This window comes from Aulonocara sp. 'chitande type north' Nkhata Bay, linkage group LG4 (genome assembly GCF_057382095.1).
Source record: "Aulonocara sp. 'chitande type north' Nkhata Bay isolate Kocher_YH1m ecotype deep benthic linkage group LG4, A_spYH_male_GT1.1, whole genome shotgun sequence".
NCBI lineage: Eukaryota > Metazoa > Chordata > Actinopteri > Cichliformes > Cichlidae > Aulonocara > Aulonocara sp. 'chitande type north' Nkhata Bay.
The window spans coordinates 11219228-11246106 of NC_141347.1; the positions used below are offsets into that span (position 1 = coordinate 11219228).

The 26879-nt window shown below is 42.9% G+C and overlaps 1 protein-coding gene across 3 annotated transcripts in view; it reads left to right on the forward strand.

Moving 5' to 3' along the window:
- Positions 1-2661: 2661 nt before the first annotated feature.
- prr36b (proline rich 36b) overlaps positions 2662-26879 on the forward strand; it is a 39230-nt gene continuing 15012 nt past the window's right edge. For 2 of the 3 annotated variants that reach the window (XM_086288380.1, XM_086288382.1), the window contains exons 1-3: positions 2662-2981; positions 19355-20095; positions 20472-20550. In XM_086288380.1, the coding sequence (XP_086144506.1) occupies positions 19462-20095; positions 20472-20550 (713 nt within the window). In that variant the 5' untranslated portion in view covers positions 2662-2981; positions 19355-19461. Of the gene's footprint in view, positions 2982-7859; positions 8110-19354; positions 20096-20471; positions 20551-26879 lie in introns of those variants that run through there. The other variant, XM_086288381.1, reaches the window with a different exon arrangement.

Here is a 26879-nt window from a genome sequence, read left to right on the forward strand (position 1 = left end):
TCTGCTCTTTAGTTGCCTTTTCCTTTCCCGCTGGCTGCCTCACCCTTTTCAATTAGTGTCATCCAATTTGAGATTTGTTCGCTCCAACTGGGACAGGCTGACGCGACGGGCAGGTGGGCATTTGGGATCTGGCTGGTGGAAATGTGACTTTGAGGACAAAAGAATGTTCAAGACCTTCCAGAAAAAACAAAAGAAATGTAATTTCAATTTGGAAACGCCTTGTGGGAGATGAACCTGTTAAGGAGAAACATGAAAAATATTCCAGATATTACAATCAACAGGTCTGAAATGCACTGAAGGTTTTTGAATTCTTGATGCAACAGTAGCACCGAGGGCAGACAATGCAGGCAACTTGATGCATGGGGTGCAGCAGTAATGTGTGTGTGTGTGAGAGAGAGAGAGAGCGTGCATGAGTGTGTGTGTTCAGTCGAGCATGGAGAATGGAAGAAAAGGGTCTGAGGGGCCTAGAGGGAGGGCAACAGACAGCCACGAGAAACTCGGACAAGAGAGTAGGGTGACTTGCAAGAGGTGACATCATCCTTTATTTGAATAATCCCCCAGCCTGGGAGGTGATTGGCTCCTCTTAGAGAAAGCAGAGCTCCTCTGCTGCTATTCACCCTTTTCAATTTCAGTATGGCGCGCTGTCCTGGTGAATGCTGCCTTCAAGGACTCATAGCAAGCTCCTGTTTCTGAGGACGAAACGAAAGACGTACTGGGAGTGTAAGTTCCTCTTTTCCCCCAGTGAACATGTGGTGTCGGGATGTGCTAGATGTTGCCATGCAACACAGAAAGACCCAGACTCACAGAACGATAGAGAGTAGTACTTTTTTTTTTAACATGATGCAGTTTCCAATTGATCTTCTTCTTCTTTCAGCTGTTCCCTTTATGGGTTGTCACAGTGAAGCATCTATATCCCTAGCAACCTCCTATGAAGTTTTCCTCTTTTCTTCCTGCCTGGGAGATCCATCTTCAACATCCTGACTTTGTCTCCAAACTGCTCAACAAGAGCTGTCTCTGCGATGTACTCATTTCTAATCCTGACTATGATGCTCACTCCCAGGGAAGATCTCACTATCTTCAGGTCTGCCACCTCCAAGTCGTCCTTCTGTCTTTGTATCAGTACCACCGTCTCCAAACCACTCATCATACCAGGTCTCACTACCACTCACTCACTTTTAAACTTCTCCTTTGACTCTTGCTGCTATTCTTCTATCACAAATCACCCCCGACACTCATCTCCAACTGCTCCACCCTGCCTGGACTCTCTTCTTCACCTCTCTTGTGCGCGGTCCATTGTCTTGGATTGATTCCAGGTATTTAAACTCACCTATGCTCACTATCTCTACTCCTTGCAGCTTCACCTTTCCGTCCATCTCCATCTCATTCACACACATGTATTCTGTCTGGATCCTACCGCCTTTCATCCTTCTTCTCTCCAGTCCAAACCTCCACCTGTCCAGGCTCTCTACCACCTGTTTCGTGTGTTTCACCATGCTTATTTCTCAATAAATGTGGAATTATACAGTTTCAGTGCTAAGAGCAGGCGTGACATGTCTTCTGTGGGTCTGTGGGAGTTTTGTTAATTCTGTTTGATTACTTTATATCTCATCAACATCATTACAGGAAATCTTTTATTTTTTTTGCTTTGCATTTGTTTGCTCTTGAAATAGTCAATCCTCATAATCAAACAATTTAAAGTTTCAAATAATAAAGCCAATATATGTATCAATAATCCCTGTGAGACAACGTGTCAGCCTTCAGTGTCTTTTAAATTCTCAGTTTTAGACAGGCCTTATCTGCTCATGACTCTTTATGATGTCATAGAGAGCGAGTAATCCTAATATGGTCATCTCAGGCAGGCCTCACCCACCTGCTTGTTCAAACCTACTTTTTAACATGAATCTAAAACTCTTTTTCAGACTGAACTCAAAAGGGATGCCAGGTATAAGAAAAACTGGGTTTATTATCAGATAACTGCATGGTTGCATGGTGGTGCAGTGGTTAACACTGATGCCTCACAGCAAGGTCCTGGGATGGAGTCCTTTCTCTGTGGAGTTCTCCCCTGTGTCAGCATTGGACCCACCTACCTTGTGACAGCTAGGGCAGGCTCCCTGAGGAGGATGGCTGTAATTATGTTGATCTAGTTATCAAAGAATAAAAACATGGAGTTAAAAATGAGCATAACAAGTAAAATAACATAAACTAGCTCACTTGGGCTGAATCTATGGTTTGATAATGTCCTAGGATTATCTTGAAATTTTAAAATAATAATAATAATAGTGATAATAATAATAATACGTGTTTATTATTTATTTATTTATTTATTTATTTGGTGATGCTTGTGGATTTTGTTTGTTACCCATCGTCAAAAATGGTCTACCTGCTAACCTGCTGCAAACTGAAGCTTTATGTAGTTTATTGTTCTTCGAGACATGTAAATGGTATTCATTTTATTAAGTAGCATTAACTGACGGTAAAACGGCAAAAAACGAAACAAAAATTCAACGATCCCTTCACATTATCAGTATCAGTCAAATATTACGAATTGCTATAGATTTACTTACAGATTTACTTAATTTTTTATAGCGGGTCTCTCATACGGAAACCTTTCCCAATTCCCACTTTTTCCAGGGGTACCTGAAGGCGGCGTCAGCCTTCTCCTCAGCCTGTCCATCCATCCGTTCACCGGTCTACTATCGTGTGTGTGAGAGGAGCAAAGCCTCATTCTCCTCCTTTCTTCCTTCCAGGGAACGCGCATCACTTGTGAAAAACGACGCTTGAGACCTAGAAGTTTTTTTTTGTCTGACGTCTCGGCTCTATTTGCTCAGCTCTCCCGCCCCTCATTCCCGGTTTCGTTTTTAATTCCCATCCTCACTTTCTGTCGTTATTTTTTGCCGGACTCGAGGATCCAGTCTGGGTGTACCGGCTAACACTTGGGCGTAGCTGGAGAGGATTTTGCTAGCTCGTCGCTGCACTAACCGGTAAGGTCGAGATTTCTTTAGCTTTAGCTAGCATGCTATTGTCAGTCAATAAGTCATGTTTAGCTAATTAAAAGCCACAATTTAAAATGATTTTCTGCCGTCCGTTACGGAGTGTCTGCTCTGCTTACTGTGTTATTACTCGTGTTTTTTATATTAACGCTAAGCAGCGCAGTGGAATCCGGCTTGCTCTTTGTGTGACTGGATTTGCGTCGGAAATGTACAAACGGGTTTGTTTTAGTGTCACTTCATCATTTTTGAGGGCGAGCCGCTCCGTTTCAGTCACTTTGATTCCCGTGCAAAGGGGCTTGATGGGGCGGTGGCAGGCTGCATGGTAGCTTCAAGTGCTCATAGGACCTGTTAGACCAAAGCTGAAAAAAAAGCTAAATGCCTTTAAATCCACGCTATTGTTTATTTTCATAGTGTTTCCTCTCGCTGTGTGACTGTTTATCCACCTTTTTAACCTCTAAACTTTCTCTTCTTCTGACCTCTCCTTCCTTCTCCATCCTCCATCGCGGTTGCCCATTGTTCTGTGATGAGCCAACTAGTGTGAGTTGCTGAGCAATGTTTCAGCCGTCTCAGTGGGGGGAAAGAAGCTGGCAGATATCGTGCTAATAAATTTGCAGCTTTCGTTTTAACTCAACAGACCAACTTTGGGCGTATTTGGAGCATGTTAAAGCAAATCTCTGCGCAGATCCTGCAGGGAGAGTGTAAATCTCAGAGAGAGTTTGTGCACAGTCTCATGCTGGCATGTAATCAGAGGTGATTAATGTCACCACCATCACCACCACCTCGTCTCCAAAAAGTGATCAGCTATTGTGGCATAAGGCTGGAGGGGCTCCCTCGCTGATTCCTTTTTTTTGTTTGGGGGGGGGGGTGAGTGAGTGCAGCAAGACAGATTAAGCTCCCTCTCTGCTGAACAATAGGGAGGAGAAAACACTGACAGTTCCCAAAGCCTTGCCAAGAGCGTTTAATAAACTGCAAACATGCAAGCATTAAAAATCTTTATCCTCAGCCTACAAGTGTATTCTTTTCCCCCAGCGGTGGCTCAGACAAGGGACATAAATTGTCTTGAGCTCTGTGGCCTTGGTGGGGCACGGCTTGGTCAAATAATGAGCAGCGATCGACCGTGAGGAAACGCCATCCCAGGGCAACTAATACGGACACTTTTCAGGCTTGGGGTTTGGAGACCCTCCAGGACTCTTAAGTCAGGGGGTGGGCTAAGCCATCCGTGAGTCTGCCGCCCCCCCTTGTTCTCTCTCTGGTGCGTGGATGAGAGAATGGCTGACTCATGGAGTCAGTGGGATGAGGCAGGCAAATGGAGGACAGACATGCAGCCTAATGCAATCATGTGAAATTAAATTTATCTGCCATTGAAAACCACACTCAGCTTTATGAAGTTATTTAAGATGTTTCAGAAAGATTATTACTTGGAGGGTGGAGATTAATGCCAGAGGCATTGTGTTTGTGTGTGTGTGTGCGGAGGGAGATTTTTCAGAAGCTAAACAATGAAACCGATCATTGTAATTAGGAAATATCTGATGGAGTTATCTACTTTCTTTCTAGTTGTATCTTCTCTGTCTTTGTTTGTATTGCATCTTTTAGAAAATTAACATTTATCCCTCTGTCTTTTGTCTACTTTTGGAGCTGGAATCAAGGGTGTGGGTGTCTACAGTGTTAGCGGTGCACGAGGACTAAGTGTCGCTGTCTCAAATAGTCTCCCATAGCCCGCACCGCTACTACTACTATGTGTCCACTAAATGAAATGAAGAGTTGCTTCAGATTTGTACTTAATCACTTTAAAATAAACCTGACCAAAGTTTTAAATGATAAAATCACCATATGTAACACTAATCACAATGTCTCAGACTGTTTTTTTTCTACTCTCGGCTTTGTATGATGTCAGTGAGAGCAGGTAGTCCTAAAATGGTCATGCTCAGGCAAATAAACCACGCCCATCTTATGTTTTGCCAGGTGCAGCCAATCAAAAGACATCTGGATAGTGGGAAGATGGCTAAAAGAGCTTTTTTCAGACAGTGGATGAACTAAATAAATAAAAATAAATAAAGCAAAATAAATTTGAACTGTGAATGAGCATACTTATACTAGAGCCCCATTAACAGGAACCATGTGGTAATGAGATTCCTTAGCTAACTTAATGGTTGTAGCTCATATCTTTTAAAGAAGGATGTTATAAATGCTTTCTTAGGTCTTGCAGATTCACTGAGAGAAACTGTGCAGTAATTGTTTCTCTCCCCCTGCATTTGTCTGTGCAAAACATACCTAAAATATCTGAAATATGCATACCTGTTTTAGTTTTTTCAAAGAAAAGCTCTTTCATCAGAATTTGTTTCAAGGCAATTTAAATTCTAATGACCTATTTTGCCCTAAGCTGGCCTCTCGACCCATGCCTCGGTCTTGAGAGGGGGAGATGGTTGTTGCATTAATAGACCTGTGTGTCAGCTCGCCCTTAGTCAAAGGCCTGGTGTTGGTGGGTGTGTGACTCAGAATGACACCCCCCCAGCTCTGAACTTCTCAGCAGTGACAAGGACAAAACTGGCCCTCTGGTCATCGAGCTTTTTTCAGCCTGAACCCATGGCCCTTGCACTTTATGGCGTCATTAGAAATTACCACTATCGCCCCACAGCTCTCTTTTAATCCATGGCAACAGCTGCACAATAGCTTCTTGTTTGGAGATTATCAAAACACCAACAGAAACAGTATGTTTGGCTGCATTTCCTTTTGTTTGCTGGCTGATTGAGGTTTGAGGAAACCGCCACGGGCACCGCATTGAATTTTCACAGTGAGGACAAAGAAGAGATAGACTTTGCTGTCGTCTAGCTGCTCTAGCCTTGATAGCAGCCTTGGTTGGTGGCGTCGCAGTTGTCAGGGCATGCAGTTGGCAACTGGCGACGTGGTTTTGAGACTGTATTTGCCAGCAGCTGCAGTAATTTGCTGTGTTTGGGCTCTCTGAATTCCTCTGGTGGGAGGCTGGATAATGGACATGGTTCACAGCCCTGTTGCTAGGCTTCAAGACCAGATTTGTCATTGCACATTGTGTTTGTGGCGCCTTGATTTTTTTTTTTTTTTGCGTTTTGGTGCAATCTGGTCACCGATATAGTTAAAAAATTGGTCCAGACTGATGGTTGCTCTATCCTTAGTCATCCAATCTCCTCTAACAATTTTGGCTCTGAGATAATGGAGTCAATGTCGTCGTCCATACATCGCCATTGCCGTGTGTTTGTGGCTAAACTGGTCAAGATTATATTAGTGTCTAGCCAGCCTACCCTCACCGCAGGCTCAACAGGAATGATAGGCATTTGGGCCTGACACTGGTGCTTACCATAAGCAGCTGTAACAGCCAATTTATTTCTCAGTCATATCAGTTTACCCTGTTGACATAAATCTTGCTTTGCCTTTTTCATTCTTTGCTCTAACATAAATCACCAACTTCCTATGAATTGCTCAAATAAGTGTCTCTGTCCTGGACAGATGTGCCGTTTTAAGGCCAGATGTGTGCTTCTCAGAAGGATGTATTTTGTAGGTGCAGATCAGCCTGACCATGCAACCTGTCTGCCATCCTGCAAGAGATCAGATTCCATCTGGAACGTGCCACGTTCCACTTAAAACGTGACGGCATAATCCTCTTAAGGACAGAGACGTTCCGGTTGTACATTGCGTGCGGATGTCCGTGTCCCCCCTCTGTGAATCTCAAGAGAGCACCAGAGCCTCTTGGGCAGCAGCGTTTCTGCCCTTCTCTCCAGATGCCTCGGTTCTGGTCTCTTCCCCTGTCTCTGTATCTGGTCTATCTGGTGTCATTGATCCAAGCCACCAGCTGGTCCTGGGCTGGCCTGATCTCATTTACCCCCTGAGAGGAGCTTGTTTGTGGGCAGACGGCCCATTATGGAGATGATCCAGCAGCTCTTCAAGTTACAAATTAGCTTTAGATTCTCTGTTAGGTCCCCCGTCTCTCTCTGTGTCTTTCTTTTCTTTTCTTTTTTTTTTTTTTTAAAGCTGTCCTCTCTAAAACCATGTCATCAACATCTCTCTTATCTCCCAGGGGGAAGCGCTAACAGCATCAGAGGAACCTGCCTCACTAATGCACTTCCTCTGTCTGTTTCTGTCTCCTTCACTGCCCTGGCCATCTGTGGAGTTGCCTGCTTGGCTCCCCACTTTCTCCTGTGCGATCGATATCCACACAGTGGAGCTCTGCGCTGCCCTGCTGGTTGCCCCTGCAGGCGGTGGAGCTTAGCCAGACTGGAGTAGGGCCTTCGCCATTGGGGCCGTTGTTTGTAGTTGGGCTCTGTCTCCACCCTTATTGTTGTGGGGCTGATTGCCCCTCTAGCCTTGGCTCCACACAGTATTGTCTACTTTCTGGGACATACTACGGCCCCTTTAACTGCTTCATATTCCTTCCTTGTTCTTTCTTGCCTGCCTTCCTTGCCCCTCTCTCTGTTTCTGTGGACAGTTTGTGGACAGTTGAAGCTAACTGTTCAAGATTAACCCTGGACAAAGAGAGATGCTAATGAGCTCTGTCATGTGTTAATCTTCCTGTCCCCAGGGTGCTGAGTTTCCCTGTACCACACCACACTATGAGAACCAAAGGCTTCAAGTGTTTGCATACTGTGTATATGTTTTATCTCTTTTCTTTGGTGTGGGTGGGGTTTTTTACTATACAGCATGGACATATTGTGCGCATTATTATTCTTTACCCTTTGCTTTAAAATTGTTCAGTAGTTGTTATTATATTTTTTTTTTATCACATTTACAACATTAACAAAATATTTTTATAGGCTTGTAAACTCTTAATTCAGTTGCTCACTTGATGACATTGTAAAATCTTAGTGCCCCTGAAGAGTCCTAAGGATTAGTGCCAGCCTTTCTGATCACATGTTTCTGTGATCCAGGTGACTGTCACACAATCTGCTGCTCCCTCTCAGCCAAGAAAAGTAGAAAAAAGACTTGCAGGGTATTTCTCATGCCTCACTTTGTCTTACTGAGCAGCCCAGGGAACAACTGGAAATCATTCGGTAGGAATGACTATACTATACACCATTAAGGAGTTCACTTGACAAGGAGCAAAGAAGGCAGTAGATGTTTATGTTCGCTTTGGTCGTGCCATCTATAAGAGGTAGGTCTGGAGAACTGATGGCATCCACGTCCTTAAAATATTTCTCTTTTAATCGTATTTCCATCCATTTGGGTACATTTTCCATGTGATGTCTGGGAGAAAAATGCTAGATATTTTAATGCCTAGCAAGGGTGTAAACATCATCAAAGGAAAGTGGAACGTAAAGATGCCAGGCTACAACATAAATCAGACTTAAGGTAGTAAAGTACACGACTCTTAGATCAAAAGGAAAATGCATAATAGTGCTCTCTTGGATCTTGTGTGCACACAGGAAAAGAGTAAGAGTGCTGCCATGAAATGCTAATGAAAGTCAGCAACTTGTAGCAGGTACAAGGGAACTAAATGTTGGAGATGTTAAGTGGGTCAAATTTGAAGCACTTACCACTGACAAGGATATAAATTTGTTCCGTGACAGGTTGGTAAATAGAATAAAGGGTTACAGAGCCTGTAATGTCCACAACCAGCTGGACAATCACAATCAAAACACATATAATGTGATCTAGTTTTGGAGTTTTGGGAATACAAAAAATGTTAAAAGAAGAGAGGAGTTAAAAAAGAAACAAAGTTGCATTATCAGCCAGATTTCTCACTTTGCAGAAGACTTTTTTGGAAGCTCACTGTGTCTCCCTCCTCCCGTTTGGCTGTCTCCTCACTCTGTCTCTCTCTCCCTGCTCACTCATCCCTCCCACGGTCTGTGGGGAATGCCATGGAGAGCGGCAGGCTTTGTTTGCACTTTATTTGTGTGTGGGACAGAGGCGGTTTTCCTGACCTCATGTTGGGGGTGTTTGAGGGGGGAGGGGGGGGGGGGGGAGAGAAAGCTGCGATTAGCATTAAGGTAGCGGCGCCACTCACAGCCATCTAGCTGGATTTATCGGCGTGTCACGCAGCCACTACATCGCATACCTATCAGTTTATTTCCTTCATCCTTATGCACATCCTCATCATGCACATGGGGATTTGTTTGGTATTAATCAGTCTCTTATCTCATGGATGAGCTGCCAGCCATTATGTTCAGTGCTGAAGCTGCGGAAGAGGCAGTCACATGCAACAAAACCAGCCCACTAAGTGGCACAGGCGTGAGTCTGTGGCTGCAGCGATGAAGTGATATAAACTTTAACTTCCGTGTGCCAACTGAGTTATAGTCATAAAGGATACTATAGAGTACCTGTTAGTGTATAATTAAGGAAATATCTCATCTCTGGGTCTGAATCAGTGACTGATGCTGCTGTTGTTAGTACTCTGCCAAGACGTGGCTGAGAGTTGATGAAACATTCAGCAGTCAGATGTCTCTGATGTGCATCGCTGCCAGCCTCCTCAGCATCATTGCTATGTATTTGCGCTTCTCCATATCTTAAACCCACATTCTGTATCAGGGCTTTATTTGTACACAATTGAATCCCTGTCTTATGAGGACTCAAATAAAGGCTGGTGTGATTTGTATCCCACTAATAAATGAGTTCTTCTACCTCTTATTTTGCATTATTATTTTTTTTTTCAACAAAGAAACATATACCAGTGTTACCCACACATATAAGCCCAGATATATTTGCAGATTCACTTTAGTATTTTTCTTGCAAGCAAAAGAATGGCCACGCTCTTTTTCTGAATCTTCATTCGCTTCTACCCAGTAGTTATCCCCTCTTGGCTGAGCAGTCTCTGTTGTGGCGATCCTCTGTGTCATTCAAGGCGCCGCTCCAGATAGTCTCCCCTGGTCAGATTCCAAGTACATTGTCCTGGGCCGCAGGTGGCAGTGGTAGTCCTCAAGAGCTTAGTGGCCACTCCATTAGAGAACCTGCAGCAGGTGGAGAACTTGTTCACGTGTCCCTACACTGAGCTTACCAAGACTGCAGAGCAAAACGGAGACCGCTGTCTCCAGCTGCAGTCCTGGACTGTGGTACACCTGCAGGATCAGAGGCTTACTGGAGAGGCAGCTGATTATTGGAGATTTGTTTTTTCCATATTTGTAGTTTAGAACTACACTCTACTACAGACACAACCTAAGTCTCTTGAACCATTTTAACTTTGAATGGTATAAAAAATGTTTTCTAAAAAAGTTTGGAAAAGCTAGAAAGACATTCATGGGTTTTATGGAGGATCATGCAAATATCCATTTCAAAGATAAATCCAGTAAATGGAGCCCAGTGTTCGTGATTGGGGATGGAGAGCTGACTGAGGCTACTTGTTGTAATTTAGACTAGGTTAAATGGACAATCTGAGGCACCGTGCCAGCGTGTGGCATCTTGAATGTGTCATTCTCCCCCCCTTCTTTGTTTTTTCAGAGAGCAGGAGTTATACGTAACCGTAATTCCATGCCTACGGTCAACCTCATTCGATAATTTCTGGTCTCAGTCACAAGTAAAGCTGCGTCAAGTCTGCATCAGCCCGCTCACCCATGAGCAGTGAGGCTGCAGGCAAGTTAGCCGTAAATTATTCAAGCAGCTCTGCAGACTTGCGCGCTTTGAAGACAGAAGTTTGGAGCTTTTATGCCATTGAATGTGAAATGCAGAACAGAAGACAACGTTAGATTGACAGCCAAACTGTGTGGCATCATTGAAAATATGAATATGAATTTACTTGATTTTATAAATGCAACAGTAAATCTGCAGTTGGCAGAGGCAGGAGGGGTGTTAAAGAGCACACAGCACTCTCCTTTATCTTGTGTTTATGGAGATAAAAGCAGGTCAAATCCAGGGTCAAAGGCCACCGTATGCTCATTAAAAACTAGCCCTGACCCACCAATGTCCCGTCCTCTCACTGCTCACCAGAGCTGCTTTGCTTTGCCACCAAAATCACATTGAGGATTATTTTGGTTAATGCTGAGACCATAATTCACAATAATTTAATAGTTACTAAACATAAAAACTGCAGATTTCATTGATTGTTTTCTACTTTCTCCAAATCTTTGACTAATAGTTCTCTTACCGCTCTTTAGGCTGTTCTAAACATAAAGTTAAGTAAGCGGCATAAAGCAAAGATACTGAAATTATATTCATCTTCATAGAGAAAGTAAATGCTAAAAATGAAATAAATTAAAAGATTGATTAATCACATAGATTACAGCTTGAACCATCTATCCTCTTAAAGAGACATTAGTTATGCCTCGAATGATTCCATCAAGCTCAGGCAAGTGCGTGTCAGCGTTAGCAGCGTGCTACATCATCCACACAAGCTCGCTTTTTCTTCTTGCATCTTTTCTTGTGTCTCCCCTACCCCACCCCCACTGCACTCATCACCATCACTGCTTCCTCCCCCCACAATCCCTCCCTTTGACTACTATTTAGAGTACACCCCGAGGAGAGAAGAAGGCTCACAGAATGCATATGTGTGTGTACACAGTTGTGCACTGTGAAAGCAGACTTGTCTTTCCACCACAGCTACTCATACACGCTCTCGGGCAGTTGGTCGGCTTTGGTAAAGGTGGGATGGGGAAGGGGGTGGGTGTGGGTGGGGGTGTCACACTTTGATTTTAGTCTTTTTGTGTAGAATAGGCCAAAAGTCTGCAATTAGATGTGAAGGCAGACCACAGTGCTGGAGCACAGTTGACATTCGCTTATCATTTAGCTTATAAGCGACGCTGCATCTTATTAATTTTAATCTGCATAATGAATCAAAGCAACCCTGCTGTGATTAAGAACATCTCTCTCTTTCCCTCTTCAGTCTTTAAATGTAAGCTGCTGTGTTCCCAATAAGCACAGCTGATATATACACACATACACACTGTAGTAGATCGTAGTCGATGGAAAAAAAGCACAAAGATAGGGGTGGGGGGTGGGGTTGAAATACCGGGTTTCCGTTTAACTATGCTGATGACCTGATTATTCACAAATGCCATTTTTGTGTCTAGACAGTCAGAAAAGCTTCGATCCCTCAGCAGAGTTGGATGCCTTCCAGTACTGACAGCTTTGGTCTAAACACTGTAGCGTGGCTGGGATACACGCACAAGTGAGAACACACACATATACGCACACCCTCACACACACGTTTTGTTTATGTCCCAGTGTGGGAATTAGGAAGGGATGATGCCTAGGAGGATGATCTCACCTTGCAGAGCTGGCTGGCCCATCATGAGCTTAAGGCTTATTAAGTGTAATAAAAAAACCAAATAAACAACATAAACAAATATCACAGTTTGCATGACGGCAAACTTGCAAGAGGCTGGGTGTAGACACAAGGCCCCAAAAACGAGATCAGCTTCAAAAACACCAGCTGATAACAGCGTTGGCAACATTCTGTGTTTATATACACACACACACTCGCAGTACACAGAAAACTATATGAGGGATTTTGGACTGTAGTAGCTGAACTTTAAACATGGCCATGAATCTGACACAGGGGTTATCACACCGCCTGTATGTGATGGACGGCCAGGGTGGACCCCGCCTCTCGTCCAGTGAATGGTTATCACACAAAGAATGTGAGCTGTGTGTGTGTGAGGGTGACGATGGGAGGGAGGGAAAAAAAGGAGTCCATTTTTGGTCTTTGCTGATTCCACGCTTGAACCAGTGCATTTGTCTTTGTATTTGTGTGGGTTTCTTTTGTTCTCAGTTACTGCGCAGCTCATCATTGAGGCTCGCAGGGAATTCGGTGTAGGACGCCGCTTGGACGCCGCTTGGACGCTGCGAGCATATGACCCACTGCAGAGGCCGACAATCACATTTTTACAAAGTCAACAATGCTGAAAACACAGAGGGTGGACATTTAATGTTTGCTGTGAGATAATCACTCAGACATAGAGGGTGGAGATGTATGTTCATCCTCTGTCGGCAGCTGTTAACTTAACTCTTAACCTTTTTTGGTTAACTGTAAAAAAACAAAACCCCAATAGGACATTTTCAGCTTTCTCTTCATCTGTTTCTGTAATTTTACACATTCATTTCTTACAGCTGAAGTCACATTTCTTTCATTTACTGCAGCACTGTTTCTTTTCATGTCGAGAAACTAAGAAACACTGTTGAGATGACATATTTTTCTTATATTAAGACATCTCAGCTAAATGTGTAGTTAGATTTCTTTACACTGACAGAAAGGGGAGTTCAGCCAGGATGTGGCCCACCGTGTAAAATGGATTTAACATCCCTGCTTCACTGCATATTTGTTTCTTCAGAGGAGCTGTTGTTTCAGCACTGATGAAAAAGGGTCACGAGTGCAACAAGCCAAGCAGCTAAATTAACCCTTTAAAAAGACTCATCCTTGTTTCCTTGTTTAGTCTTTACATTTGAGCATTTGTTGGTTTAAATCTGTTATATTCTAACCCGGTGTGGTCTTCTGCTGCTGTAGCCCATCTGCTTCAAAGCTCGATGTGTTCAGAGATGCTCTTCTGCTCACCTTGTTTATAACAAGTGGTTATTTAAGTTATTGCTGCCTTCCTGTCAGTTCAAAGCAGTCTGTCCATTCTCCTCTGACCTCTGACATCAACGAGGCATTTTTACCCAAAGAACTGCCGGCTGGTTGCTGCAATGTGATTGGATTACTCAGCAGCTGAACAGGTGTACCTAACAAAATCTCCCTTGGGTATATATTGCTATCAATTGTAACAGATGCCTTATTTAGGTAAATAAGAAAAATTAACCTTTTATGTAAACAAAGTTAGACACAGCCAGCAGCTGATCTAACCCACTCTTTGTGAAGGAAGTAGTTCTTCTGCAGCAGATCCCTCGCCCGCACTCGTGTGCTGCTCAGGCCACGGAAGGTCAGGGCAGCTGAGAAGCAGCTGCTTCTTCTGAGGTAGTTTGACCAGAAAGTCTCCTCAGATTTAACTGTTTTATGGTGTAAACATTTCACACAGTGCACTGTGTCTAATGTGAAACATTTTTGAAATGGAGCTGACGAAGCCATCTGTCTCAAATCTAAAGACATTACATCTCAGGTCATTGAATACATTCTGTCCCATGTGGGATAAAAATGCCTGCTTGTGTATTATGTAAGATTTCACAGACGGTGTGGGTTCTTGGCACAGCAGCACAAGTGTTAGGGGCAGTTTTACCTAGAGAATGCTCTACCTGATAAACTCAACATAGAAGATATAGGTTTAAGACTTACACTGTTTGCAGGAGGGGAAAAAGCAAGTCCGTCATTATATAATGTAAGAGAGATTATTGTAATCTCATTGTAGCTCTCTGAATGTAAAACCATCTCCAGCTGCTATAGTTAAAGTGCCAGTGAAACAAAAAAAATAATTCCTAGTTGCTTTAGTAAGGCTGCTCAGAGAATGCCAGAATTATGCCTCACAGCTGTACAAATGTGTGTCATCGGAGGAAATGTAAAGCATGAAGTTGGAAAGGAGGTGTTCTTAATAAGATCCTCCGTAGATAAATAAAAAAAGGACCAGACCGTATGGAAATCAACTATTATACCCAGCTTGTAGAAAACAGCTGTCCAGTGTTTTGTAACATTATTTTACAAGGTCTGAAAATGCTCATTTATCACGCTTAGCCTTTAAAATGTTGCCCCCACAGCAACAGGAAAATTATAACTGCTTTTCATTTAATTAGGCTTAATGAAAACCTGTAATAGCATTAGTGCAATGAAGATGTTTCAGTTGGGAAAGACACGTTAATTAAGGTTGAAATTTAGGATAGTAAAGCTGTTGGAACACATTGAGGAAGACTGTATAGCAGAAATGTTTAAGCTCAAGGGCTTAAATATGGGAAAGTGCACACTGTAGTTTATAAATGAGTTCATATTTCTTAAAATAGTCCAAAAACAACCGAAAAAACTGAAGCCAAGGAGTTTAAGGGGGAGGAACGTGGCAAGAAAAGGCTGATGAAAAGACAGGTCAAATAAAAAGCAAAACACTAACAGGATACTGGAGTATTAAAGGTCCAGGAGGCAATTTCATTTTGGCAGCAAACTAAACATGAACTCTTAAACTTCAGTTCTGTTTATTTAGCTTCTGGAATCACGATAGTGTATTAATGTGGCCTGGATGCCTCACTCCGTCAGTTTCTCTGAGAGCGAATGGGGGGAGAAAACATACATTCTTGCATTGGTTTCCAGCCTGTTTATGCCTACCATTGACTGATGGTCCTGATGACGCAGGGAGGGTGTGTGAGCCAAAGAGCCAGATAGCTGTGAGTACAATCTCACAGCTATCTGGAAACTTGCAGGAGAAAGAGAAATGTTCCTGTGGCTGTGAACATGCACTCAGGATTTATCTCCCTCTATAACACGCACACACAATTTGGAGAGGAGCAGTGAATTGAAGATCATGGCCAGATGCTGTAGTCTGCTGTGGGAAGAGCGGCAGCCAAACATAAACTGCACACCAGAGTCTGAGAAACAGAGAGGAGGAGGGAGTAGTGATTAGATACAGTCTTATTTCCTGGTTCACTTTGGTGTCACGTTAGGTCACAGTGTTAATAGCTATTCCAGATTTGTATTAAAGATTAAGGAGTACCAGGGTGGTGAGTTTGAATAAAATGCTAAAGGGATTAGAGTGTCAAGATCCTGCATTGTGGCTTATTGTTTTTACAATATGTTTCTTCTGTCCCTTTATGTTTTATATATTTCTCATCTGTCATTAGTGAGCCAAGAGTGACAATTTTAATTAGAGCCTGACTATATTTTGGAGAAAATATCTTCACCAATTTTGTAGGTGAAAAATTCTGATATCATTATCTTTTAGTAGGCTGATATTCGCCTAAAGATGTATCGGTCTGGATCTCATTTTAAGTTTATGATTGGATGTTTTTTGCTGATTTGCACTCTTGGGGTCATTTCTCCTTCACCGTAACCCAAGTGGCCGAGCATCGTAACCCTTCCCGAGTCTGGTTCTGTTGGACGTTTCTTCCTGTTAAAAGGGAGTTTTTCCTTCCCACTTTTGCCAAGTGCTTGCTCATAGCAGGTCATCTGTTTGTTGGGATGTTTTCTGTATTATTTAGGATCTTTACCTCCCAATATACCTTGAGGTGGCTGACTAGAACTCAATTTGAATTGAACTGATTTTTTTTTATACACAGGCTTTTGTCTTTTACTTTTTTTAAACAAATATTTTGTTACTTTGTTACTAAAATTGTTACTAGGGAGTGTTTTCTTGCTGATTCTTCGTGTAGTATGTCATGTTGTAGGTCACCTACAATCTTAAATTGAAAATAAAATGGTCTAAAATAACTGCTCTCATATAACAATTTAATAAAGAACCTGATGTCATTACCTGAAGACTTAAACATTCACTTGTCTTTGATATGTCTGGTTGTTTTGTCAGATATATCTAAACTAGCTGTGACTACTTTAGCTCTGTACTTACTCATGGACTTAACTCTGAAATGAAGCCTTGACGTTTGGGTAATGAAACTCTAGATATACAAAGCTGATCACATGGCTTTCTGTTAACAAAGGAACTGCCCAAGGTTAGAAGTGGGAAAACTTGAATGAGGTTTTGTTTTGTTGTTGAACAAAATGTGGAAGTGTTCAGTGCAAAGTGTATTGTCTTGCTACTCTTAGCCCCACACGTTATATTGCTATAGAAAACTTTTCACCTGGTGGAGCAGGATTTAGAATAAATAACATCAGATGGTTGTTTCTTCAAAGAAATAGATGTTAGGTGCCCAGAAGTTTACAGTTCGACGCCCCTAATACCACTTTTGGTTGTAAGGAAATTCCACCGGTCACCTGACTTAATTATTAACACAGACATATTAACAACATATTGCAATCTGTTTTGGCACAGTCTGTGGCTATGAGCGGAACAACTGGAAACTGGTTGCCAACTTGTTGTGTTGTACACTGACTATAAAGCAAGGTTGCCAAGCACATATATTTTTTATGCAGACTCTATTTGTGGTGGGATTTCTGTTTCAAATCTATAGAGTTCTTGCTGGAGTCTGAATAAAAGTTTTAAATGAGAAAGATTGTATATGCAGATGAGAAAGGATTTGCAATTTTTGCTGATTTAACACAGTTATCACCATATTATTGCAAACAGATTGTGTCCGCTTGACTCCGTTCAATTGTAAACTGATAGCAGACTGACTTTTCTGTCTTTTTGTTGTCTTATTGCCATCTTGACGTACCAAAGTCACTTTGAAGATGGAAGCCAACTATGAGTGGTTACAGGCCTGGTCCCCGTCTTCAAAGCAACCATTTCAGAGGCAACAAGATCACAAGTTTATTGCACACGTTTGCAAATATGTTGTTCATGGCTTGACCCCCCAACCGCCATGTAGCATAACTCTGACTATCTAACTGGATCTTGCAGCCAGTCTGCTCTGTCAGCTTTGCAAAAAAACCCCAAAAACTCTTAGCCTGGCATTTGAATACTGCACATCCACATCCACTTTTATGAATCATCCCTAAAATCTAATCTTAGGCAAAAAAAGCAGATTAGGGTTTTTCCTAAAATGTTGAATAAGACAAGTGCAGATGATGAAACCCAAATCTTTTGCTTCAGACCTTGCTCCGTTCCCTGTTCATCACCCACCCTGCCCTTCTGGTAAAATCTGTGACCAACCACCCACATTTCGTGGCATTTAAAAACCTTCCTGTGACCATGAGTCCCTCCCAGCAGCTACCCGTCAGCTCCCTCTCAGCCTGTTTGCTTGTTTTGAGCAGTGGCCTGTTGCACTAGCTGTGTGTATCTGTTCTTATGTGTTGTTTGGGATACACGGATCCTTTTCTCCTTCCCCCTCTGGCCTTGCTCAGCTGCTCCGGCCATCTGTGCAAAACCAAACAGAGAACAGAGGGGATGGAGGGAGAGAGGGAGCAGTTGGGGGGAGGAAGGAAATTGAAGGGGAGTGGGTGGATGGGGGGTATGGTTGGGAGAAAGGAAGGATCAATAGAGAAAGAAAGAAGGCCTTTTGACATTTGAGATTGAGTTTAGGGGATGAGTAGTGGATGACCGAAGATGAGGGAAGGAAAGATGAAGTGAGTGAGGGAATTGTTCCAGGAAGCCATCGGCATAAAGATGAAGTCTGTCCTCTCGTCTCGAAATAGGAGAGTGAGTGTGCGCATACAAGTTTAGATCAGTGGAAACTGGGATGACTACTGATGTCTGGGTCCTAACGTCATACCAGCAAACATAAGCCAATAGTGATCTCATTTTGTCTTGCGTTTTTTTTCTTTTCTCCCCATCTCTTTTCTCCCTTTCTCTCTCCCACCTTCTCTTTCTGTTCCCATGCTCTACAGGCCAAGCCTCTTCCTCTGGGCCGGCCTCTGTATTGCCTAAGCGTTTGTCTCACTGCTTAGCCTTCCTCGCAGCCGGCTCCTTGCTCTGTTTGTAAACTTCAGCAGGCCAGTTTCCTGCTTTTCCCAACCCACCCCGCTCTTAAACTTGTGAAGGTCTGTCCTTTTCTGCTGATCCATCCCTGCAAAAGTAGCAGGGGAAAAACTAGATATGTGGACCTATTTTATTGTAGATTGTGACCTTTTTCAGGCCTCATATGCTTCATGTTCATTTATGTCTTAGACTGCTCTGTTTGCATACCATCAGTCAAACTGCCGCCTGCCTTTGGGCTTATTGGGTTTATTGTACTTGCCTTGACCCAGTTAGCAAACACATCCAAGTCTTTCTCCCACCTCGTGCTACTTTTCTTTTTATAACCATTTTAGCCCGGTAGCGGGAAGCAGGCTGTGTTGACTTTTCTCCTCCATTATAAAAGCTGACTGTCTTAACATTTATTGCAGGTGGCTTGTACATTTGTGTGTGTGCATGCAAATCTGCATGATAAACTTTTTTTTGCACTCCCTTAAATGTACTATCCTAGAAAACTAGTCTTCCACACTAGTGACTTTGATGTCTTTTGCAGTAAGAAAAAACCATCACAGCAACACTGGCCAAGTGTGTCACTGAGCTTTTTCGTGCCACAGAGGGGACCGTTTGCAACTGCAGTGCAGCTGCCTTTGAAATGAATGAAGGCTATTAGTAGAATGTGTTGTTTCGGCAGTAAACATGTTGTTCTGTCCTTCCCTCTATAACTCCTGAGACTTCATGCACATTTTGCTATTAGTTGGTACTAATTTTGTCTGTTTTTCATATTCTGTAGAAGTTTAGTCCCCCCTTATATACTTTAATGAGACATACTGTTCTATTTCTGCACATTTACAGTTTTATTCCACCTCTCTGATACTTATGTAAAAGTATTTCTGAATGTGTGGTGCTGAAGCTCTTAGAAGATATAAGCTTATCCTTTATCTGTTTCCTGAGGGTACCAACATTCCTGGGCCTCCATCTATTGATAGCAGCGAGAGCTTTTCATGTCTGGTCTTGCTGCTGACTAACTGAGCTTCTCTGTGTATTCTCTCCTTCCAGACTAACCCTTAACATCTGCAGAACGCATCTTGACCTGTGGCCGTCCCGCGCAACTTACCCCAGTCAGCCCTGCCTTGCAGTGTCAGACCACGGCCATTCGAGGGGAGATGAAGCCGGATGGGGTTGCCACGGCAGCGCTGGAGCCAATGGAAACATTGGAATCCAATCCCGTGAATGATGGCGCACCACCCGGGGACCAGGAGCCCAATCAGGCAGCCAGCGGGGTGGCAGAGGTGATGCCACAGCAGCTGGGGGGTGAAGGAGATCAGGAAAAACCACAGGGAGACCAGGCCAAGGAAACCCCAGCTGCCAAGACCAACAACAAGACCTCGGGAGACCCCAAAGCCAAGAGTACCAACAAGACCGCGACCAAGACGAAACCCGGCAACACCACTCAAAGCAAGGCTGCAACCGGCTCACGGCCCAACACATCGCAGAGCCGCGTCGCAAATGGTGTGTCCAAACCTCAGACCAACGGTGTTGCTAAGAAGACCACGCCTGCAGCGGACAAAAAGAGCACCCTGACCTCAGCTTCGTCGAAAAAACCAACAGGAACTGCCGGCGCCCCAGCCTCCAAAACATTGGCTAAAGTGTCTGAGAAGAAAGCCACAGGGGCCGCTCCTGCCACCAACGGCGCAAAGTCAACCACCGGAACGACAGCAGCCAAAAAGACCCCATCCACAAATGCTAATGGTGTCAAATCCAATACCGCTGCAGCAGCAGCAGCTAAAAAGCCCCCAGGTTGGTGAAAATGTCATCAAGATCAGCGTGAAAAGACAAATATAATTCTAGCATTCTAGCAAATGTTTTCAAAGCTCTAATGAGGAGTGCTCATTGTAATGTGATGATATGCATATAGCTGCTCGTCAGATGAATTCAGCTCACATATTAGACATGCTACAGTGACTCCTGCTAAACTATAAATGTTTTTGCCCTAGATCCTTGTGACACACTGGATAAAAGCTGTCTGCCTGACCTATATCTGAGGAAAATTATTATTATTATAAACTTCTTTACTACAGCATATAATAATGTTCTTATTGTTTTACACTGCTGTCTTTTTCTTTTTCTTTTTTTTGCTTTTTTCCCCTCCTCTGCTCTCCTGTCCTGTCTCCAGCTCCCAAGCCTGCCTCCACCAAGCCCGGCTCTGTTGCCTCACCCAAACCTGATAAGCCCCCCGTTTCCAAGACAACCAGGTAGGTGTGACATTTGCGTTGGATTGAAGCCTCAGCCGTGCTCAAGTGTGTGAATCTGTTTACACATACAAGCACACACAAAGATACTTTCTGTGCGTTTGTAGATAGCACAGGCTGCTATCTATAACGCAGACGCAGACTCCTCCAGGCAAAAATGTTCAGTGTTCTTTTCTTCCTTTTGAAAACTGCTACCAAATTTCAAAATTTGCTTCAGAACAGCTGCAAATGCAACTATATGACCAAACTGATAAGAGTTGCAGGGACTGAGCTAAGCACTACAAATCTCTTCAGTGCCAAGTGAGAAGCAGTTAGTTCAAAAGGCTTTCACTTGGCTACAGGTTCAAAGAGGGCGCTGTTTAAGAAAGAGCACCCTGGGGGAATCGGGGACAATGGTCCCCCACATACAGGCTCACAGGGGCCGGGCATAAGTAGGCCAGCAACGAGGCAATGTCAGAACAAGCCTTAGAGTAATGCCTTGCAGGCTTTCATCATTATACAGCATTATTAATAAAACAAGTTTGGGGAGGGATTTAGAGAGAGGAGGATGAGCGTTGGGAAGATGAAACGAAGAACAAGATATTTTTCTGGGGGTGTTTTTTTATTTATTTATTTATTTATTTATTTTTGCGCTCTTTCTGTGTGGCAGTGTGTGCTGTGACACTATGTTTATGTGGAAATCAGATCAACATGTGTTCCTCACCTGAGTCACGCTGTGTGCATGGTGCCGAATCCTGAGGTGACTTGGCAACAGACCAAGCGAGGAGGCTGAAGGAGGCCTTTGTCTGACGCCGCGATGATCATGATTGGGCAGAGGAGCCTTTGGGACTCAAGCTGCTCTTTGAATAGCTGATCCTTCTGCCTCGTCTTTGACTTTGTTTGTTTTGTTCATGCAAAGCCTCCTTTTTTTCCCTGTCGTGTTATGTCATCTTGTTGGTATGTCTGTGTGTAGACCCATTGTTGAGTTCGAAACACCATCTCAAAGAGATTGCACTATTTGGAGTAAACAAATAGCCTCTGAGAGATCGACCATGTAAGCATTCACAGGAAGATGCTAAAAGTTGGACATTTCAGAAAATAGTAAATTGGAAAGATATCAAATTAAAAGGAAGTAAATAGCTAGCCTAGCTCAGTTTAGAGGTAATAACCATTCTTGGCCACTAACTCCTCTGAAGTTCACTAATTACAGTATCTTGTTATAACATGTTTTTAATCCACCCAAAAAGCAAGTGTCCAAAAATAGCATCTTAAAAGAGTTCAAACTAGACACAAAGTGCTTAGTGGGCTTAGAAAGCATTAGATCAGGTCGGGGTTAGATGTTTCTTTCTCATATTCTTTAGGCTAGGCTAAGCTAGCCCACTGCTTTTTGCAACTTTGTGCTAACATGACGGCGGTAACAGTATATTTAGAAAGGTTAATAACAAGAAAGACCAGCTAAGCTGCTTCCTCAACAGCAGAAGGGTCTGTTCACTCAACATCCAGATGAACAGAATCAACTTCATTGGATTTCCTTACCTGAATGATCCAGATAAACCTCTTTATTACGTTTCTTCAATAGCAAATTAAGGAATTATAAACAGTCAAATATCATAATTGCTGACATTAAAAATGCTTTTCAGACACACATCTGCTGCTGTAACAGAATGGAAGACAGCCTTTTTAAAGCCTTTTCTTTATATTGGACAGCAGAGGGAAGACAAGAAAGCTGGGAGAAAGTGCAGAGCCATAATAGCCTTACGGTGAGCTATACCCGCTCCCGAAGATGGTCCTTATATGACCGAGGAAAGCTCGATTTTGTTTGTAGCTAGCTCCCCTGTTAAATCACTGACAGTATGTTATATATTGTATTAATACTATTCACTATACTAACATTTTCCTTCCCAGCACACACTGGTTTGCCAACCACTTTCTCCCACCTGACCCGCAAAGTGTTTTAGATCCTCCCCACCCCCACCCCCGTCCATTCTCTCACTCTCCCTGTGCCACAGGTAACAGTTGGATTGATGAGATTACACTCAGATTACAGCTTTATGCAATGGTTGATGTACAAACATCTTATTAAAACGAGTTACACAAGGGCACTTTGATAATCTATATTGCGGTACACAATACTCATGTGCAGTGTTTATGAACTGCTCTGATGATTTCATTTCTGTTATACCGACCGGCTCCGTCACGTCCCACCATTGTGCATCAGTCTCCACTCCTTGTAAATATAAAACCATTAAACACACATGAGCACTATCAGGGTTAGGGCTGTATTCAGTAGTTAGTTCATTACCAGTGTTTAATCAGCAATTTATCTATGCAGATGAAACTCACTCGCAGGTGTTTTAGTTGTGCATCACATAACACTTTAAAACATGTAATAATAATTTTACATTAGCTTTAGAAATCTGTAACACTCTATATACCCCATGAATAATAAACAGTAAATTGACACACTGATCACAGGACTAACGCCTTGTGGGTATCTCTAACACGCCAGCAGCTTTGACTAACCAGCTAGTGTTTCGTGGCCTGGGTGTGAGGTCAGGCTCACTGATGAATAATGAAACCTTTATCACAAACCAACAACAAACACAGAGTATATCAATACACAGCACAGACAATGTTATATGTCCCAAAGTAATCCGAATCTTGTCGTTCCCTCCTTTTATTGGGCACCAAACATAACATTATATAGAATTTATTGATTGGTAATAGTAAAAGCGAATTAACTATGAATTTAACATTTATTAATTATTGGGCACTGACTGATGATTATTAGATGCTGGATGATTTTTATTTACTCGCTTACACTGCCCGATCCTTCTCAGATTATTGTCTTTGTGGGATTGTGTGTTGCTAGCTGGGACACTGTAAAGTGCCCAAACTATGGGCGAACGATTTATTATCAAGACTCGCAACACAGTTGCACGTATCCCGCCTCTTCTTTACTTTTTAAAATTTCATCCAATGGCTAAAATGTTTTTTTTCCGCTTTTCTAAAATTGAATTTTGCTTGAATTTAGTAACAGGTTAGCTAATCGTTGTTATTAGCCTCCTGTTCCAGTTGAAAGAAATTTTAAAAATGCATCTGTTAAGCTGATATCTCAGGTACACTCAGGTCAGCTAAGTGCTAATTCGTTGCTTTGTAAAAGTAAGGTTACCAATGACTCACTGCTAGAGATTGGAAGTGGAAATAAACTCACACGTTTCACTCTTTCCTGTCAACCATAGTGCTCGTGCAGACATCCGCTGTTCAGTCTGTGTCACACAATTAGCATTATAGAGGGTGGATATTGTTACATTAATCCAGCACAGCATTATTAGCTAACCGCCCCACCTCCACACACATCAACCATGTCACGGTTTGAGGCCAGATTTGCCATTTCAGACATTTAAAGGCTGCTCTGTTCCCACTTCGCCTCCATCAGTCATTACAAAGGCTTTGTACCGCAGAGCTGGCAGGGTGAAATCCATTTATTATCCAGCGTGACTTCATGTCAATCCATGTTTTACATTGAATTCTTAACACATTCTCTGTTATTATTATCATTATTATTATCATTATTATTATTATCATTATTATTTGTAAGCATGCCAAGCTAAATCTTTAGCTAATAGCCTGAGTAGGTAACGTGAACACTTTGTTCAAAAGACTGAGCTGAGGTTGTAATTATAGGCATCTATAAGATGCGATATTCAGTGCTATTGGTGCATGTGCTCATGCATTGGATGTGTAGTCCAGAGAAGCCTCCTCCTGCAGTAAATCTCCATGAATCCCCATGAGAGAAGTATAACTATTAGTCACGATTGGCTCTTCTGACAGCCCCTTGTACCCTTGTGGGCATGCTTTGTTAAGTGTGTGTATGTGCATGTCTGCTTTAGTAAATGTGATGTGCTTTGACAGGGCCATAAATTTCAGCTTTAATTAGATTTTGCCCTTTTCCTACCTCACTCACTCCGTAATTCAGGCCTACCATCGGCAGAGTGGGGGAGAGCTCAACAGACACATTAACTGCCACATCAGACACACTCTCCTCCTGTTGCTGCCGCACACACACTCAAACACATTGGGGCTCTCAATTTATGCAGTGTTACTCAGTTGATTTAATTCCATCCAAAGCAGATTTCACTTATCAGACAAACAGCAAATGCTGGTTCACAGAGTGACATCAATCTATGTAATTTGAGGCCACTTCTCTATTGAGCTGGAGGGTTTGGGGTTGTTTTTTTGTTTTTTTGCAAAATTGAGTTACATTAAACACAGCAGGGACTCTTTCTTGTAACTCATCCTTTCCGTTCTCTTTAACCTCGTAATCGCACTCTTAAAGTTACCAGAAAGATGGCTTTGTCAATGAAGATGAAGCCTGTTGTGTCAGCAGTACATCACCAGCATCAAGCTTAAACTTGTTAAGCATGTTTGCAATGTGCATGAGTATAGCTACCTGCTCACTTTATAGTATGTGCATGTCTCTGTTTTTCATAAAGGTCTTGTGTCTGGACACTCATTAAATTGTGTGTACGTGTTATATGTGCACCTGCTGTTTGATGCTGATTGCATACAGCATGTAGCATGTGAGGGAAAATATTTGTGTCAAAACACAGGAAGTGGAAATCACTGTTGGATCTTTGAACATTATATTACCTACACATGCAGCAGTGTGTGTGCTAGTAGCATATGTCCTAGGTTGTGTGCATGAATATTTACCAATTTCTTGCCTTTCTCTTGTTTTGCATTGAGACTTGAGTGCTGGTGTCTAGCATGAAAACCGCCCAATAGGAGACTGCAGCACACTGTGCATTCCCCTTATAGGTGCTTTTGTGTGTGCACGGATGATTGCACTGGAGAAACAGCATGTCATTAGAATGCAGAGCATGTGTTCATTTGCCGATATATTGCTGTGTATGATGTGGACTTAAAGGTGGGGGGAAGGGAGTCGTACGCGCGCGCGCTGGACACGTAGTACACGGTCACGTGACGCCGAGCCGGGTTCTCCTGCTTGCTCTGCCGTCTCTAGCTGTGGCGTAGTGAAGACAAAAATGGTGGCGGTGGAGTATGGATGCTTCGCGATCGCATACGTCACTGATGAGCTCCCGTCACTGCTGCCAGAGATGCTTGTCGTGTTAGGGCTCTACATGCAGCAAATTAGTGTTTGAGAAAGAGGCACAGAGGTGGAGAAAGGAGGAAGGAGCAGAGGTTAACTCTGCTTGAAGCAAAAGGAAAGAAATTGCCCTGTTGGAAATCAGAGGACAGATCAAGGGCATTCAGTGCTATATAAATGCACTCAGAGAAGTAGATGTGGTAGCCTTTGAGCTATCAGGGTCTTTTTTTTCATCACCTTTATGCTGCCCACTCAGCTGCCCATGTTCCCACATTAGTCATGGTGTTTTCCTCGCTGATGGTCCCTCGGGGATGATAAATTTTTATTGGAGGGGAATGAATGCAGCCCTCCTCGTCATCTAACAAATTACTGCTGATGTAACGGTCCAACACCGGTTTGTGTGGTAAGCAGCAGCTCGTGCCACACAGTGTTCAGCAGTCCGATATGAAGACAAACAACGCACAGCGCAGGCTGTAAATCTTCCCCCGTGCCACGGGTGTGGCCAACCACTCCACGAAGCAGAGTCCCGCTGCCATGATGTTATTAGGGAGCAGCCGCAGAGCCAATTACTAAATGGATTTAGTAATCGGAGGGAGGGACAGAGTATGATTGAATGTGAGGCAGACTTGTTTGTGGGTGTTCCACTCATGATAAAGACATGTGGCAGTTCTTCAAACACTGCAGTTTTTAGTCAAACATTTCAAAGACTAGAGAGGTGATATGTTTTTATCCACCCTGCATCCTGGTTAAACAGGTCAACCACTGGAGATGTTTCCATTTAACCCAGCCTGTATTTATCATGGTTCTGGCAGTTGGCCCATTTTACGAGCGCTCTATAAATGACTTTAATGCCGTTACTGTTTAAGGTAGAAAAAAACTGTTTGGGGAGAAGCTGAGCTTTACAGGATTGTTGGGGTATCAAAGTAGCATTTTTTTTCAGCCTGAGTTATAAAATGAGGCCAGATGTCCTGTATGATACTTCTGTGATAAAGGGTTAAACAAGAGGAAACTAGTCTAGTAAGAAAATAGAAATCCACCAGAATTGAGCAAAATCTAACAGACGTGTTAAACACTGTCAACACAAGACAAGATGTGTGGCACTTTGAAGCGTGCATAAATCATTTACAGCTAGCACATCCACACGTGAGCGCAGAATACTTTTGTCAAGTGCTTATACGGCACTTTGCTCTGACGCAGCCTGCGTGAAGTACAAGAGCTGATCCGTGGATCAAAGTACTGCAGA